The sequence below is a fragment of the Oncorhynchus tshawytscha genome, linkage group LG26 (genome assembly GCF_018296145.1).
Source record: "Oncorhynchus tshawytscha isolate Ot180627B linkage group LG26, Otsh_v2.0, whole genome shotgun sequence".
Taxonomy (NCBI): domain Eukaryota; kingdom Metazoa; phylum Chordata; class Actinopteri; order Salmoniformes; family Salmonidae; genus Oncorhynchus; species Oncorhynchus tshawytscha.
Genome location: NC_056454.1, coordinates 38,523,412 through 38,542,844, shown reverse-complemented (window position 1 = coordinate 38,542,844; position 19,433 = coordinate 38,523,412). Strand labels below are relative to the sequence as shown.

General features: G+C 44.1%; 1 protein-coding gene across 2 annotated transcripts in view; it reads left to right on the top strand.

The window, feature by feature from the left end:
• The window catches only part of LOC112225600 (integrin beta-5), a 93,548-nt gene extending 76,467 nt beyond the window's left edge, over positions 1-17,081 (top strand). For both annotated transcript variants that reach the window (XM_024389692.2, XM_024389693.2), the window contains exons 12-15: positions 5,638-5,738; positions 8,740-8,859; positions 15,236-15,402; positions 16,030-17,081. In XM_024389692.2, the coding sequence (XP_024245460.1) occupies positions 5,638-5,738; positions 8,740-8,859; positions 15,236-15,402; positions 16,030-16,125 (484 nt within the window). In that variant the 3' untranslated portion in view covers positions 16,126-17,081. The remainder of the gene's footprint in view (positions 1-5,637; positions 5,739-8,739; positions 8,860-15,235; positions 15,403-16,029) is intronic.
• The last annotated feature ends 2,352 nt before the right edge of the window (positions 17,082-19,433 follow it).

The following is a 19,433-nucleotide window of genomic DNA, read 5'->3' as shown; positions in this document are numbered from 1 at the left end:
ATGTAAAGCCCCGCCTTATCTCAGCTCACTGGTCACCATAGCAACACCCACCCGTAGCACGGGCTTCAGCAGGTGTATTTCACTGCTCACCCCCAGAATGTTGTTCATTGACAACAGCTCAGCCTTCAACACCATGTGCCCTCCAAACTCATTACTATGCTCAGGGCCCTGGGTCTGAACCCCTCCCTGTGCAACTGGGTACTGGACTTCCTGACAAGCAGAACCCAAGTGGTGAAGGTACTCAACACGGGGCCCCACAAGGGTGCGTGCTCAGTCCCCTCCTGTACTCCCTGTTCACCCATAACTGCTTGTCCAAACACGTCTACAACTCAATTATCAAGTTTGCAGATGTCACAACAGTGGTAGGCTTGATTACCAACAACGATGAGACAGCTTACAGGGAGGAGGTGAGAGAGGTGGTCCCTTTACACAGACAGTGTGGTGAAGAAGGCTCAACAGCGCCTCTTCAACCTCAGGAGACTGAAGAAGTACGGCTTGGCCCTTAAGACCCTCACAAACGTCTACAGATGCACCATGGAGAGCATCTTGTCAGGCTGTAGCACCGCTTGGTACGGCAACTGCACCGCCAGCAACCTCAGGGTTCTCCTAAGGGTGGTGAGGTTAGCCCAATGCATCACCAGGGGCATGCTACAATCTAGAAGGCGTACAGGTTCTTCAAAGCTTGGACCGAGAGACTGAGAAAAAACTTCTATCTCCAGGCCATCAGACTGTTAAACAGTCACCACTAGCCAGCCTCCACCCAGTACCCTGCCCTGAACCTTAGTCACTGTTCTAGCCGGCTACCACCCGGTACTCTACCCAGAACCTTAGAGACTGTTGCCCTATGTACAGCGTCATTGAACACTGGGGTGGCAGGTAGCCTAGTGGTAGAGAGTTGGACTAGTAACCAAAAGGTTGCAAGATCGAATCCCCGAACTGACAAGGATTCTGCCGCTGATTGTCATTCTGCCCCTGAACAAGGCAGTTATTCCTAGGCTGTCATTGAAAATAAGAATTTGTTCTTAACTGACCTGCCTAGTTAAATAAAGGTAAAATAAAAAATGTTTACATACTGTTTTTCCCACTGTATATGTATATACACTATTCTAGTCATGGCTCTACCTATATAACTGCTGTGCTCTACACATCTTTTCTATTTTTCGATATTGTCATGAACCGGCTCAAAGCCCGTAACAAAGGGAGACAACGTGTAACAAAATATATGTTTATTAACTAAAGCAACTAAGGAAAATATACAATGGTGTGTGTAATCAGTAATCAGAAGTGTAAGTGAGTGTTTTGCATGCATGAATGTGATAATGCAGGGTGTTGAAAGGTGCCAAAGCAAACAAACAAACGGCCACCAAGAACCACAACACAATCTACAAAGGTGTCTGCATGGAGAGAGTCTCCTCCATGAATGTGGAAGAGGTCTATTTATCCTGGGAGACACCTGGCCCAGGTGTTTCCCATGAAGCTGACGACCCTCCCAACTCCGCCCACCGGCATCCTAATAAGGAAACAAGAACAAAGACAGAATACGGCAGACAGAGTGGGAGGGTCGTCACAATATACTGTCAATGGTGTCTTTGCACACCATTTTATATATTTGTGTGTGTGTGTGTGTGTGTGTGTGTGTGTAATATATACAGTGCCTTGCGAAAGTATTCGGCCCCCTTGAACTTTGCGACCTTTTGCCACATTTCAGGCTTCAAATATAAAGATATAAAACTGTATTTTTTGTGAAGAATCAACAACAAGTGGGACACAATCATGAAGTGGAACGACATTTATTGGATATTTCAAACTTTTTTAACAAATCAAAAACTGAAAAATTGGGCGTGCAAAATTATTCAGCCCCCTTAAGTTAATACTTTGTAGCGCCACCTTTTGCTGCGATTACAGCTGTAAGTCGCTTGGGGTATGTCTCTATCAGTTTTGCACATTGAGAGACTGAAGTTTTGTCCCATTCCTCCTTGCAAAACAGCTCGAGCTCAGTGAGGTTGGATGGAGAGCATTTGTGAACAGCAGTTTTCAGTTCTTTCCACAGATTCTCGATTGGATTCAGGTCTGGACTTTGACTTGGCCATTCTAACACCTGGATATGTTTATTTTTGAACCATTCCATTGTAGATTTTGCTTTATGTTTTGGATCATTGTCTTGTTGGAAGACAAATCTCCGTCCCAGTCTCAGGTCTTTTGCAGACTCCATCAGGTTTTCTTCCAGAATGGTCCTGTATTTGGCTCCATCCATCTTCCCTTCCCTGTCCCTGCTGAAGAAAAGCAGGCCCAAACCATGATGCTGCCACCACCATGTTTGACAGTGGGGATGGTGTGTTCAGGGTGATGAGCGGGGTGTTGCTTTTACGCCAAACATAACGTTTTGCATTGTTGCCAAAAAGTTCCATTTTGGTTTCATCTGACCAGAGCACCTTCTTCCACATGTTTGGTGTGTCTCCCAGGTGGCTTGTGGCAAACTTTAAACGACACTTTTTATGGATATCTTTAAGAAATGGCTTTCTTCTTGCCACTCTTCCATAAAGGCCAGATTTGTGCAATATACGACTGATTGTTGTCCTATGGACAGAGTCTCCCACCTCAGCTGTAGATCTCTGCAGTTCATCCAGAGTGATCATGGGCCTCTTGGCTGCATCTCTGATCAGTCTTCTCCTTGTATGAGCTGAAAGTTTAGAGGGACGGCCAAGTCTTGGTAGATTTGCAGTGGTCTGATACTCCTTCCATTTCAATATTATCGCTTGCACAGTGCTCCTTGGGATGTTTAAAGCTTGGGAAATCTTTTTGTATCCAAATCCGGCTTTAAACTTCTTCACAACAGTATCTCGGACCTGCCTGGTGTGTTCCTTGTTCTTCATGATAGTCTCAGAGGTCCGTTAAAAGGACCTCTGAGACTATCACAGTGCAGGTGCATTCATACGGAGACTTGATTACACACAGGTGGATTGTATTTATCATCATTAGTCATTTAGGTCAACATTGGATCATTCAGAGATCCTCACTGAACTTCTGGAGAGAGTTTGCTGCACTGAAAGTAAAGGGGCTGAATAATTTTGCACGCCCAATTTTTCAGTTTTTGATTTGTTAAAAAAGTTTGAAATATCCAATAAATGTTGTTCCACTTCATGATTGTGTCCCACTTGTTGTTGATTCTTCACAAAAAAATACAGTTTTATATCTTTGTTTGAAGCCTGATATGTGGCAAAAGGTCGCAAAGTTCAAGGTGGCCGAATACTTTCGCAAGGCACTGTATATACAGTTGAAGTCGGAAGTTTACATACACCTTAGCAAAATACATTTAAACTCAGTTTTTCACAATTCCTGACATTTAATCCTAGTAAAAATGCCCTGTCTTAGGTCAGTTAGGATACGTTGCTCAATTGGGATCAAGAGACCTAATGTGTGCCAGGAAATCATTCCCGCGACCTGCCTGTACCGTTGACACCAGTCAGAATGGGGCCATGGACTCAAATCAAATTTTATTTGTCCATGCTCCAAATACAACAGGTGTAGACCTTACAGTGAAATGCTTACTTACAAGCCCTTAACTCGTACTGCTTACGCAAAATCCTGACTCTGCCTTTAGCCCATCCGTGACAAAGACCAACGAGTTGTGTGTTCCAAGATGCCTTTCTGCACACCACTGTTGTACTGCGTCGTTATTTACCTGTTTGTGGCCCGCCTGGTAGCTTGCACTATCCTTGCCATCCTTGCCTGTTTTCACCCACAGGACTGCCGCTGACTGAATATTGTTTTGTTTGTCGCACCATTCTGGGTTAACCGTAGACACTGTGTGAAAAGCCCAGGAGGCCGGCAGTTTCTGAGATACTGGAACAGGCGCGTCTGGCACCAACGATCATACCATGCTCAGTCACTTAGGTCACTTATGTTGCCCATTCTTACGTTCAATCAAACAGTAACTGGATGCCTGTCTGCCTGCTTTATATAGCAAGCCACGGCAACGTGACTCACTGTCTGTAGAAGTGTACCTAATAAATTGGCCACGGTGTATATTTATATACCAGTTTCTGACATTTCTCATTATGATATTTCATAAGAGTACGACGAGACGGCCTACAGGGAGGAGGTGAGGGCCCTCGGAGTGTGGTGTCAGGAAAATAACCTCACACTCAACGTCAACAAAACTAAGGAGATGATTGTGGACTTCAGGAAACAGCAGAGGGAACACCCCCCCTATCCACATCGATGGAACAGTAGTGGAGAGGGTAGTAAGTTTTAAGTTCCTCGGCATACACATCACAGACAAACTGAATTGGTCCACTCACACAGACAGCATCGTGAAGAAGGCGCAGCAGCGCCTCTTCAACCTCAGGAGGCTGAAGAAATTCGGCTTGTCACCAAAAGCACTCACAAACTTCTACAGATGCACAATCGAGAGCATCCTGGCGGGCTGTATCACCGCCTGGTACGGCAACTGCTCCGCCCACAACCATAAGGCTCTCCAGAGGGTAGTGAGGTCTGCACAACGCATCACCGGGGACAAACTACCTGCCCTCCAGGACACCTACACCACCCGATGTTACAGGAAGGCCATAAAGATCATCAAGGACAACAACCACCCGAGCCACTGCCTGTTCACCCCGCTATCATCCAGAAGGCGAGGTCAGTACAGGTGCATCAAATCTGGGACCGAGAGACTGAAAAACAGCTTCTATCTCAAGGCCATCAGACTGTTAAACAGCCACCACTAACATTGAGTGGCTGCTGCCAACACACTGACTCAACTCCAGCCACTTTAATAATGGGAATTGATGGGAAATGATGTAAAATATACCACTAGCCACTTTAAACAATGCTACCTAATATAATGTTTACATACCCTACATTATTCATCTCATATGCATACGTTGATACTGTACTCTATATCATCTACTGCATCCTTATGTAATACATGTATCACTAGCCACTTTAACTATGCCACTTTGTTTACATACTCATCTCATATGTATATACTGTACTCGATACCATCTACTGTATCTTGCCTAAGCTGCTCTGTACCATCACTCATTCATATATCTTTATGTACATATTCTTTATCCCCTTACACTGTGTATAAGACAGTAGTTTTTTTGGGGAATTGTTAGTTAGATTACTTGTTGGATTATTACTACATTGTCGGAACTAGAAGCACAAGCATTTCGCTACACTCGCATTAACATCTGCTAACCATGTGTATGTGACAAATAAAATTTGATTTGATTTAATTTGGGGGGGGGTGTTATGTGTGTATTGTTTAGTATGTTGTTGCTAGGTATTACTGCACTGTTGGAGCTAGAAACACAAGCATTTCCCTGCACCTGTGTACGCAACCAATACACTTTGATTTGAACTTGTTGCTATCAGTCAGGAGTCAGGACTGTGGTACCCTCACAACATGCTCCTATCGTCACACATGGATCTTATTTGAGAGAGGTAAAAGGTAACCTTTTAGTGTGTGACCATTGACCCTAACCTGACCTTAACCTCAAGTCCTGTTCACACACAGTCTGTTCCCCTCTGTGCTCCTATGAACACGTCACGTGTATGATGTATGTCATTATGCCACGCTTACAGTCTCTCTCTCGGTCTCTCTCTATCCATCCCTCCCTCTCTCCGCTCCAGGGAATGCATCGAATGCCGGCTTTTCAGCTCTGGAAGACTGTCCGACAACCAGACCTGCCAGCGGCTATGCAAGGATGAGATCATCACTGTGGAAACGCTTAGTGAGTAAACACACTGACTGTGGTTCCTTTCTTTAACATCAGCTGGCCTGCAGACACACATAGAGAGGAGTATCAACGTCTGTGGTTAGCGTCTGCAACACTTTCAGTTGTGTCGACGCAATACATACTGTGCTTCTTCCCTTGTTTATTAGCTGTCCCCTACTCTTACTGGGCAGAGCCTCGCCAAAACATGCCATACATACAACTGTTACAGCTGTTTTAGATAATGTGACATGACCCAGCTGCTCTGACAGGGTAGCTTCAGACCAAAGTAAAGCACACTCATGAACGAACACACACAGTGCCTGGCCATCTCTGTGCTAATACAGCCCCCACGTCACATGTATATTTAATTATGAAAATAAATATACCCTCTCCAGTCCAGAGTGGGCGTCTGTTTATGTTATTATCTGGCGAGTGTCAGTCTGGGTCTGTAGTGGCAGAGCAGACAGATATCTTCTGTTCTGTCCTCCTGATAGCAGCTTATAGTAACAGCCGGGCTGCGCCATGCAGCCAAAGCCTTCATTTTGTCCAAAGACACGCAGTCCCATTTAAAATATGACGCCCTAAAGGCGTCCGAATACGTAGGTTTGGTTTGCTTCTGGCAGAACTCGGCTAGGCGACGCGAACGTCTGTGATTGCATATTCTCTATGGGTCTTTGCTTGAAAAACTAGAAAAAAGTGGCAAAATATTACTGTTTGTCCTTTTTGAGCCACCGTAGCAACAACGTGCCCAGTAACATTTCTTCATAAATCAGAATTAATCTAAGATAAATCAAGAAATCTGTAATTAATTTTGACCTTTTTGCAGGGGTCTTAATCGAGCAATTTTACATCTATCTAAGATGTTTGGTGCACTTCTTCTCAAGAGAAAAAATGTAGGGTGGCTTCCATCTTTCTTAAATGGAAGAAGTTTGGAACCACCAAGAGTCTTCCTAGAGCCGGCCTCCTGGCCAAACTGGTGAGAAGCGCCTTGGTCAGGGAGGTGACCAAGAACATGATGGTCACTCTGACAGAGCTCCAAAGTTCCTCTGTGGAGATGGGAGAACCTTCCAGAAGGACAACCATCTCTGCAGCACTCTACCAATCAGGCCTTTATGGTAGAGTGGCCAGACTGAAGCCGCTCCTCAGTAAAGGCACATGAGAGCCATCTTGGAGTTTGCCAAAAAGCACCTAAAGGACTCTCTGACCATGAGAAACAAGATTCTCTGGACTGATGAAAGATTGAACTCTCTGGCCTGAATGCCGAACGACATGTCTGGAGGAAACCTCAGCACCATCTCTATACAGCGAAGCATGGTGGTGGCAGCATCATGTCTGGAGGAAACCCGGCTCCATCTCTACAGCGAAGCATGGCGGTGGCAGCATCATGTCTGGAGGAAACCTGGCACCATCTCTACAGCGAAGCATGGCGGTGGCAGCATCATGTCTGGAGGAAACCCGGCACCATCTCTACAGCGAAGCATAGTGGTGGCAGCATCATGCTGTGGGAACGTTTTTCAGCGACAGGGACTGGGATACTAGTCAGGAATGGAGCAAAGTACAGAGAGATCCTTAAAGAAAACCTCCTCTCAGGACCTCAGACTGGGGCCAAGGTTCACCTTCCAACAGGACTACGACCCTAAGCACACAGACAAGACAACACAGGAGTGGCTTCAGGACATGTCTCTGGATGTCCTTGAGTGGCCCAATCAGAGCCCGGACTTGAACCCGATTGAACATTTCTGGAAAAACCTGAAGATAGCTGTGCAGCTCCCCATCCACCCTGACAGAGCTTGAGAGGATCTGCAGAGAAGAATGGGAGAAACTCCCCAAATACAGGTGTGCCAAGCTTGTCGTGTCATACCCAAGAAGACTTGAGGCTGTAATTGCTGCCAAAGGTGCTTTAACAAAGTACTGAGTAAAGGGTCTGAATACTTGTGTAAATGTGATATAAGTTTTTTTACTTGCATGTCTTTCTCCACCTGTTTTTGCTTTGTCATTATGGGGTATTGTGATGTCATTATGGGGTATTGTGATGTCATTATGGGGTATTGTGTGTTGATTGATGAGGGGGGAAAAACAATTTAATACATTTTAGATTAAGGCAGTAACATAACAAAATGTGGAAAAATCAAGGGGTCTGAATACTTTCCGAATGCACTGTATGCGCAAACTGTTTAGACTGGGAAGCATGCCACAGGTTTAGAAGCACCCATGCCTACCTCCTCCCTACCGCGCCCTCAAAACAAACATGTAACTCTACCTGCAACCATAAAGCTAAACTGTCATCGCGTGATGTCTTTTAAAAGCATGGCCCGTAAGTGGAACAGAGTCCCAGGGCTTTTGACCGTAAAAAAAAAGCTTTTCACTCCACCTCAGCATTGCGGGATATATTTAACTTGTGCCTAGGAATGTTTTAATAAGTTAATGTTAGTTGTCTGGGAATTATCATGATGGCATGCCTGGCGGAGATTTGAAGGGCTTGTTATTAAACTATTTTAAGGCCCTTCCCTCTGTGTCACCCAGCTCTGCCCTCCCTGTTCCAGGACTGCTCTGTTTTACTGCATTCTCTCTCTGCTATTCCAACCATCTGACTTCCCCTAATGGACTCCTCATGTACATTCCGGGAACTTATCTTTCGCCAAAAGCGAAGGGGAGAAGGAAGGGCTGGAGGTGGCGATGGGGAAAAAGCAAAAGGCTGGAGGTAGTCTGGCTCCCCAAGGCAGTTAGAATATTTCAATAATAAAGAGTTCACAAAAACAAGGACAAGAAAGCAAAGCAAATGTCTGTCCTTACCGTGGAGTGCAATCATTCACTATACAAGAATGCTTTTCCAATAAAATAATACAAGTTGATCTGTTTTTGCACAGTGTTGTGCTGTTGGATCTCTCCCCATTCTCTTGTTTTCTTTCTTTTCTCTTTCTCTCCTCTCTCTCCCTGAAGCTGTACGTTTAGCCAGCTGTTTTATTGCTTGTCTCTCACCAGTGCCTCCCTCTCTCTCTTTTCTCCCCTCTCACAGAAACAGACGACCCCAACGCTGTCCTCTGCCTGTACAAGACGGAGAACGAATGTGTGATGAAGTTCACGTACTCTGAACACGCCAACGGCATGTCAGTCCTCACAGCTCTCAAAGAGCCAGGTCAGTACTGGTCAAAGACTATCCTCTGCTTCACAAAACATGGACATAACCCATCAGCCAACTGCTTCTCCTCATACATTCATTTTCACAGAAATGGAGGAAGAAAACACAAACACAGAAGGCCATGTGTTGCTGATGTACGAAAATAGACCCTATCTGTTTATTATTATGAGTCTGTGCTGGGCCTCTTGTGCACATGCATTCTATTGGACAGTGTGGGGATGATATTAGATTTATATGTCATTGTGTAAACAAAGGCCTGTTTTTTAAGAGCCATTGTTTATATTAGTTTGTTTGTGACTTTCCTGTGTATGTATCCCTTCCTGTCTTTGTATCCTGTCCATGCCTTTTTCTATGTTTCTGGTCTGTCTCTTGCCTATATCGGTTTATTTATATGTTCCTGTCTATATATATCTCTTTCTATATTTGTCCTGTCTATCTGTCTATTTCTATGTTCCTATCTACAGTGGGGAGAACAAGTATTTGATACACTGCCGATTTTGCAGGTTTTCCTACTTACAAAGCATGCAGAGGTCTGTAATTTTTATCATAGGTACACTTCAACTGTGAGAGACGGAATCTGAAACAGAAATCCAGAAAATCACATTGTATGATTTTTTAAGTTTTTAATTTGCATTTTATTGCATGACATACAGTGGGGCAAAAAAGTATTTAGTCAGCCACCAATTGTGCAAGTTCTCCCACTTAAAAAGATGAGAGGCCTGTAATTTTCATCATAGTTACACTTCAACTATGACAGACAAAATGAGAATAAAAATCCAGAAAATCACATTGTAGGATTTTTAATGAATTTATTTGCAAATTATGGTGGAAAATAAGCATTTGGTCACCTACAAACATGCAAGATTTCTGGCTCTCACAGACCTGTAACTTCTTCTTTAAGAGGCTCCTCTGTCCTCCACTCGTTACCTGTAATAATGGCACCTGTTTGAACTTGTTATCAGCATAAAAGACACCTGTCCACAACCTCAAACAGTCACTCCAAACTCCACTATGGCCAAGACCAAAGAGCTGTCAAAGGACACCAGAAACAAAATTGTAGACCTGCACCAGGCTGGGAAGACTGAATCTGGAATAGGTAAGCAGCTTGGTTTGAAGAAATCAACTGTGGGAGCAATTATTAGGAAATGGAAGACGTACAAGACCACTGATAATCTCCCTTGATCTGTGGCTCGATGCAAGATCTCACCCCGTGGAGTCAAAATGATCACAAGAACGGTGAGCAAAAATCCCAGAACAACACGGGGGGACCTAGTGAATGACCTGCAGAGAGCTGGGACCAAAGTAACAAAGCCTACCATCAGTAACACACTACGCCGCCAGGGACTCAAATCCTGCAGTGCCAGACGTGTCCCCCTGCTTAAGCCAGTACATGTCCAGGCCCGTCTGAAGTTTTCCATAGAGCATTTGGATGATCCAGAAGAAGATTGGGAGAATGTCATATGGTCAGATGAAACCAAAATATAACTTTTGGGTAAAAACTCAACTTGTCGTGTTTGGATGACAAAGAATGCTGAGGTGCACCCAAAGAACACCATACCTACTGTGAAGCATGGGGGTGGAAACATCATGCTTTGGGGCTGTTTTTCTGCAAAGGGACCAGGACGACTGATCCGTGTAAAGGAAAGAATGAATGGGGCCATGTATCGTGAGATTTTGAGTGAAAACCTCCTTCCATCAGCAAGGGCATTGAAGATTAAACGTGGCTGGGTCTTTCAGCATGACAATGATCCCAAACACACTGCCCGGGCAACGAAGGAGTGGCTTCGTAAGAAGCATTTCAAGGTCCTGGAGTGGCCTAGCCAGTCTCAACCCCATAGAAAATCTTTGGAGGGAGTTGAAAGTCCGTGTTGCCCAGCAACAGCCCCAAAACATCACTGCTCTAGAGGAGATCTGCATGGAGAAATGGGCCAAAAAACCTTGTGAAGACTTACAGAAAACGTTTGACCTCTGTCATTGCCAACAAAGGGTATATAACAAAGTATTGAGAAACTTTTGTTATTGACCAAATACTTATTTCCCACCATAATTTGCAAATAAATTCATTAAAAATCCTACAATGTGATTTTCTGGATTTTTTTTCTCATTTTGTCTGTCATAGTTGAAGTGTAACTATGATGAAAATTACAGGCCTCATCTTTTTAAGTGGGAGAACTTGCACAATTGGTGGCTGACTAAATACTTTTTTGCCCCACTGTACGTATTTGATCACCTACTAACCAGTAAGAATTCCGGCTCTCACAGACCTGTTAGTTTTTCTTTAAGAAGCCCTCCTGTTCTCCACTCATTACCTCAAATCAAATCAAATTTATTTGTCACATACACATGGTTAGCAGATGTTAATGCAAGTGTAGCGAAATGCTTGTGCTTCTAGTTCCGACAATGCAGTAATAACCAACAAGTAATCTAACTAACAATTCCAAAACTACTGTCTTATGCACAGTGTAAGGGGATAAGAATATGTACATAGAGATATATGAATGAGTGATGGTACAGAGCAGCATAGGCAAGATACGGTAGATGGTATCGCGTACAGTATATACATATCAGATGAGTATGTAAACAAAGTGGCATAGTTAAAGTGGCTAGTGATACATGTAATTACATAAGGATGCAGTAGATGATATAGAGTACAGTATATACGTATACATATGAGATGAATAATGTAGGGTATGTAAACATTATATTAGGTAGCATTGTTTAAAGTGGCTAGTGATATATTTTACATCATTTCCCATCAATTCCCATTATTAAAGTGGCTGGAGTTGAGTCAGTGTGTTGGCAGCAGCCACTCAGTGTTAGTGGTTGCTGTTTAACAGTCTGATGGCCTTGAGATAGAAGCTGTTTTTCAGTCTCTCGGTCCCAGCTTTGATGCACCTGTACTGACCTCGCCTTCTGGATGATAGCGGGGTGAACAGGCAGTGGCTCGGGTGGTTGTTGTCCTTGATGATCTTTATGGCCTTCCTGTAACATCGGGTGGTGTAGGTGTCCTGGAGGGCAGGTAGTTTGCCCCCGGTGATGCGTTATGCAGACCTCACTACCCTCTGGAGAGCCTTACGGTTGTGGGCGGAGCAGTTGCCGTACCAGGCGGTGATACAGCCCGCCAGGATGCTCTCGATTGTGCATCTGTAGAAGTTTGTGAGTGCTTTTGGTGACAAGCCGAATTTCTTCAGCCTCCTGAGGTTGAAGAGGCAGTAATAACTGCACCTGTTTGCACTCGTTACCTGTATAAAAGACACCTGTCCACACACTCAATCAAACAGACTCCAACCTCTCCACAATGGCCAAGACCAGAGAGCTGTGTAAGGACATCAGGGTTAAAATTGTAGACCTTCACAAGGCTGGGATGGCCTACAGGACAATAGGCAAGCAGCTTGTTGAGAAGGCAACAACTGTTGCCGCAATTATTAGAAAATGGAAGAAGTTCAAGATGACGGTCAATCACCCTCGGTCTGGGGCTCCATGCAAGATCTCACCTCGTGGGGTATCAATGATCATGAGGAAGGTGAGGGATCAGCCCAGAACTACACGGCAGGACCTGGTCAATGACCTGAAGAGAGCTGGGACCACAGTCTCAAAGAAAACCATTAGTAACACACTATGCCGTCATGGATTAAAATCCTGCAGCGCACGCAAGGTCCCCCTGCTCAAGCCAGCGCATGTCCAGGCCCATCTGAAGTTTGCCAATGACCATCTGGATGATCTAGAGGAGGAATGGGAGAAGGTCATGTGGTCTGATGAGACAAAAATAGAGCTTTTTGGTCTGAACTCCACTCGTCGTGTTTGGAGGAAGAAGAAGGATGAGTACAACCCCAAGAACACCATCCTAACCGTGAAGCATGGAGGTGGAAACATCATTCTTTGGGGATTTTCTGCAAAGGGGACAGGACGACTGACCGTATTGAGGGGAGGATGGATGGGGCCATGTATCACGAGATCTTGGCCAACAACCTCCTTCCCTCAGTAAGAGCATTGAAGATGGGTCGTGGCTGGGTCTTCCAGCATGACAATGACCCGAAACACACAGCCAGGGCAACTAAGGAGTGGCTCCGTAAGAAGCATCTCAAGGTCCTGGAGTGGCCTAGCCAGTCTCCAGACCTGAACCCAATAGAACATCTTTGGAGGGAGCTGAAAGTCCGTATTGCCCAGCGACAGCCTCCGAAACCTGAAGGATCTGGAGAAGGTCTGTATGGAGGAGTGGGCCAAAATCCCTGCTGCAGTGTGTGCAAACCTGGTCAAGAACTACAGGAAACGTATGATCTCTGTAATTGCAAACAAAGGTTTCTGTACCAAATATTAAGTTCTGCTTTTCTGATGTATCAAATACTTATGTCATGTAATCATACAATGTGATTTTCTGGATTTTTGTATTAGATTCCATCTCTCACAGTTGAAGTGTACCTATGATAAAATTACAGACCTCTACATGCTTTGTAAGTAGGACAATCTGCAAAATCGGCAGTGTTTCAAATACTTGTTCTCCCCACTGTATATGATTGTGGACTACAGGAAAAGGAGGACCGAGCACGCCACCATTGTCATCGACTGGGCTGTAGTGGAGCAGGTTGAGAGCTCCATGGTGTCCACATCACCAACAAACTATCATGGTCCAAACACACCAAGACAGTCGTGAAGAGGGCCCGACCTAACCTATTCCCCCCTCAGGAGACTGAAAAGATTTGGCATGGGTCCTCAGATCCTCAACAAATTCTACAGCTGGACCATCGAGAGCATCCTGACTGGTTGCATCACTGCCTGGTATGGAAACTGCTCGGCCTCCAACTGCAAGGCACTACAGAGGGTAGTGCGTACGGCCCAGTACATCACGGGTGCCAAGCTTCCTGCCATCCAGGACCTCTATACCAGGCGGTGTCAGAGGAAGGCCCTAAAAATTGTCAAAGACTCCAGCCACCCTAGTCATAGACTGTTCTCTCTGCTACCGCACGGCAAGCAGTACCGGAGCGCCAAGTCTAGGTCCAAAAGGCTTTTTAGCAGCTTCTACCCCCCAACCCATAAGACTCATGAACAGCTAATCAAATGGCTACCCAGACTATTTTTTTATTTTTTTTATTTTTTTAACCTTTATTTAACCAGGCAAGTCAGTTAAGAACACATTCTTATTTTCAATGACGGCCTGGGAACAGTGGGTTAACTGCCTGTTCAGGGGCAGAGCGGCAGATTTGTACCTTGTCAGCTCGGGGGTTTGAACTCGCAACCTTCCGGTTACTAGTCCAATGCTCTAACCACTAGACTACGCTGCTGCCCCTCTGTTTATTATCTATACATAGTCACTTTAATAGCTCTACCTTCATGTACATATTACCTCAACTAACCGGTGCCCCCGCACATTGACTCTGTACCGGTACCCTCTATATATAGCCTCACTACTGTTATTTTACTGCTGCTCTTTAATTATTTGTTACTTTCATTTTTTACATATCTATTTTTACTTAACACTTATTTTTCTTAATACTGCATTGTTGGTTAAGGGCTTGTAATTAAGCATTTCACTGTAAAGTATACACCTGTTATATTCGGCGCATGTGACAAATAAAATTGAATTTGATATGTCTCTATTTATCCTGTCTATTTAAATGTTCCTGTCTATATCTCTCGTTGTATATTTGTCTTCATCTTTGAGTATTTTCTTTGTTCCTGTGTCTGATATGTATATGATCTGTATATCTGATATGTATATGATCTGTATATCTGATATGTATATGATCTGTATATCTGATATGTATATGATCTGTATATCTGATATGTATATGATCTGTATATCTGATATGTATTTGTATGTCTGATATGTATATGATCTGTATGTCTGATATGTATATGATCTGTATATCTGATATGTATATTCTGTATATCTGATATGTATATGATCTGTATATGATCTGTATATCTGATATGTATATGATCTGTATATCTGATATGTATATGATCTGTATATCTGATATGTATATGATCTGTATATCTGATATGTATATGATCTGTATATCTGATCTGTATATCTGATATGTATATGATCTGTATATCTGATATGTATATGATCTGTATATCTGATATGTATATGATCTGTATGTCTGATATGTATATGATCTGTATGTCTGATATGTATATGATCTGTATATCTGATATGTATATGATCTGTATATCTGATATGTATATGATCTGTATATCTGATATGTATATGATCTGTATATCTGATATGTATATGATCTGTATATCTGATATGTATATGATCTGTATATCTGATATGTATATGATCTGTATATCTGATATGTATATGATCTGTATATCTGATTTTTATAACCTTTGTTTTATGTTTGTTTGCCTCCTCTCCCGTCTCCAGAGTGTGGCGCAGCGCCGGACGCCATGACGGTCCTCCTGGCGGTGGTGGGCAGTATCCTACTGGTGGGCATCGTGCTGCTAGCCATCTGGAAGCTGGTCATCACCGTGCACGACCGCAGAGAGTTCGCCCGCTTCCAAAGCGCACGCTCCCGCGCACGATATGAGATGGTGAGGAAGGGGAGTAACCTGCCTACTTCAGTGATTTACATATGAAAGGTTGAATTTATGAGACTGACAATTTTCTGCCAAATACTGTAAGTTATGGGAAGGATAACTGTCCTATCTATTACACTGACTACAGTATCTATCAAATGAAAGGCTGTGAATTACTGTTACTGACTGTTTTGGGCCAGAGTAGATCTAATGCATGTCTGAGAAGGATAGGATATATGCACATTCCATTTTAAATGTTGAGATGTAATGTAGACGTCTAACAGTTGTGGAATTTCAAGGTCATTGAATCTTATTGTGGTGTACCCTTTGGAACAGTTTACAAATATCATAACACTCCAGCTAACTGAAGACATATGTAGGATCTGGGATGGGAACATAGTTGTGTATGATACGATCGGTGTGATCAGTGTGATCAGTGTGATCAGTGTGAACAGCCTAAGTTGAAGCATCCGCAGGAAAAAAAACATATGTTGATTGAAACCATCAGATAGATGTCTTCTTGGACAACAGAGCTGTTTGGAAAACTGACTGTTCCAAAGTTCAGAGGCTGCACCTCAAATGTCCACCCTGCCTCGACATGTGCATTTTAATCAACTGACTGACCCATTTTTCCCCCCCCAGGCCTCCAACCCCCTGTACAAGCAGCCCATCTCCAACGACTATGTAGAAACCGATTTCAGTATGTACAGCAAGTCTTACAACGGAGCAGCCCACTGACCTCCTCCACACGGGGTGTTGTTGTGGCGGGGGGCACGGCAGGACCGGTCCAAGTAGAGAACCAAGAGGGCTGGGAAATGAAAAAAATAAACTCAACCATCTATCTGATCTGCCGAAGACTTATGACGAACTGAAACAGAAGTGGAAATAGTAGTCTGGATTGTTTCTGGGGAACCTGTGGCCTTTTTTCTCTCCCTGACTGAGAAGGGAAATTATCCACTGCCATGACGTGATGAGATGTGACTGAAAGCTCTGGTCGGACCTGTGTGCTTTACTGAGCTCTGATCTGCCCTGTGTGCTTTACTGAGCTCTGGTCTGCCCTGTGTGCTTTACTGAGCTCTGATCTGCCCTGTGTGCTTTACTGAGCTCTTGTCTGATCTGTGTGATTTACTGATGTCAGTAGAATACAGCCCAGAGGACGAGCAGCAACATTCATGGACTCTTGGTCTGGAACTTGTTTAAAGAGGACAGAAATAATATGTGGTCCTCCGAGTCTTTTCCCCAACTAACAAGCAGATGTTATATAAACAAAATGGACTTCGTAGACAGAACAATGAAACCATGTCTTTCACTGACAATTTGAGTGAATTTACCAACTTTATAGTACATAAACCATAACTCCTCCTTCACATAAGCAGCAATATATATATATATATTGTACAGACAGACAGACAAGGCATCAAGTTATATTTTAGTTTTTTTTTACTCTGAAAAATGCCTTTCCTGACAGTCAACTATGCATCCTTCTTCATAACAAGTGGAAATATTCAATAATGTAACGTTACATCGGCAGGAGTCGTTCAGGTTCATGACATAAAAAGAGCAGATATTTTTGGGTGACGATGACGTTGACATCATGGTACTAAACATTAAAAGAGCACTAGTTTTCTTACCCTTGTTTTACACAACAGATGAGGATGTTATTAGGAGAGTCTCATAAAGTGACTAAGAATCTCTCTATTCTCGTTGTGTTGTTGTTACACGCCATTTGCACTCTAGTCTTGATCTGTTTAGTTAGCCTGGACCCAGATCTGTTTGTGCTGTATCCAACCCCTATGGTCATTGTCATTGCCAAACAAATAGATACATTTGGATACATCACTAAGAGATCTGGCCCCAGGCTACTATTAAGTATGGCTGCAATAACCCCTGCTGTCATGCTGTGAGGGTGGGTGGGTGGGTGGGTGGAGAGGCTGGGAAGGCCTCTAAGCTGTGTTGACATGGGACATAACTCTCCCTCACCCATTCCCACAGGAAGAGGCAGGACTTTAACATGGCACTGGAGTAATGAAAGTGCTTCAGTATGAGTTGGGAGGGATAACTCCTTGTCAAATGTGTTCTGTGACCTTTTTTGTGATGGTGTGTGTATGTGCGTGTGTGTGAGAGAGAGACAGACAGACAGACAAAGGGAGGAGAGAAGGAGTGTGTGCGTGCCAGCGTGAGAGTGTTTGAGACAAGGGGGGGAGAAAGAGTGTTTGAGACAGAGAGAGAGAGAGCGTTTGAGACGGGGAGAGAGAGAAAAAGAGAGGGAGAGAGAGAGAGTGTGTGTTTTAGAGAGGGACTGAGTGTTTGAGACAGGGGGAGAGAGTGTGTTTGAGACCAGGGGAGTGATTGTGTGTGTGTTTTGAGACAAAGGGCGACAGAGAGAGAGTGTTTGAGACAGTGGGAGAGAGTGTGTTTGAGACAAAGGAAGAGAGTGTGTGTGTTTGAGACAAAGGGAGAGCGAGAGTGTTTGAGACAGAGTGTTTGAGACAGAGAGAAAGAGAGAGAGGGTGTGTTTGAGACAAAGAGAGAGGGTGTGTTTGAGACAAAGAGAGAGGGTGTGTTTGAGACAAAGAGTGTTTGAGACAGAGAGAAAGAGAGAGAGGGTGTGTTTGAGACAAAGAGAGAGGGTGTGTTTGAGACAAAGAGAGAGGGTGTGTTTGAGACAAAGGGAGAGCGAGAGTGTTTGAGACAGAGTGTTTGAGACAGAGAGAAAGAGAGAGAGGGTGTGTTTGAGACAAAGAGAGAGGGTGTGTTTGAGACAAAGGGAGAGAGTGTGTGTGTGTGTTTGAGACAAAGGGAGAGAGAGCGTGTGGATGCGCCAAATGTAATAAGAGTCCCATAATAACTGTCTCACAGTTGCGTTGTGCTTACTTGTGTCTTGGCACCCTGTGGGGAAAAGCATTAGCCCAGACCTTTGTGAGTTCAACAGTAAAATGTACATTGTACAGCATTGATAATTCACCAATAGAGACCAGTAGATTTACAACACTACTACATGCACACTTCATTCTGCACACAGAGCAGGAATACAGAAAACAGCAATAAATGGATGACATAAAAGCAAACGTATAGCCCACTTATTTGATGTTTACTCCCTGTGGTGACCCTCTTGCAATTTTTTACCTGTGCAGTTTCACCTGTGCAGCAATCGTGAAATTATACATTTTGAAATAACTACAGACCGGCTGTTAATTTTTGTTGTTTTTGAAGGAAATTAACTGTAAGTGGTGGAGGGTGACACCAAATATTAACTAAGAAAGGCATGAATGAATTGGGGGTGTGGCTCTGAACCAGGGCTGCTGTGTCTGTGTGTGGCTCTGAACCTCGGGTGACAGGCAGCTGTGTCTGTGTGTGGCTCTGAACCTCAGGTGACAGGCAGCTGTGTCTGGCTCTGAACCTCAGGTGACAGGCAGCTGTGTCTGTGTGTGGCTCTGAACCTCAGGTGACAGGCAGCTGTGTCTGTGTGTGGCTCTGAACCTCAGGTGCCAGGCAGCTGTGTCTGTGTGTGGCTCTGAACCTCAGGTGACAGGGCAGCTGTGTCTATGTGTGTGTGTGTTCAAACATCTGTTCTCCCTCTTAACCAATAAGCAGAAATCCATCATCCTCATGTATGGTCATCTGATCATATAGAAACAGATGAAAGGTGGTCTGGTCTCTGATTCTGTCATTTACACCTCCCCAACGTAGCTCATCTACACCTCCCCAACGTAGCTCATCTACACCTCCCCAACGTAGCTCATCTACACCTCCCCAACGTAGCTCATCTACACCTCCCCAACGTAGCTCATCTACACCTCCCCAACGTAGCTCATCTACACCTCCCTAACTTAGCAGGCGTAAAAGAACCACCTTCCTAACGTAGCAGGCGTAAAAGAACCACCTTCCTAACCTAACGTAGCAGGCGTAAAAGAACAACCTTCCTAACCTAACGTAGCAGGCGTAAAAGAACCACCTTCCTAACCTAACGTAGCAGGCATAAAAGAACCACCTTCCTAACCTAACGTAGCAGGCGTAAAAGAACCACCTTCCTAACGTAGCAGGCG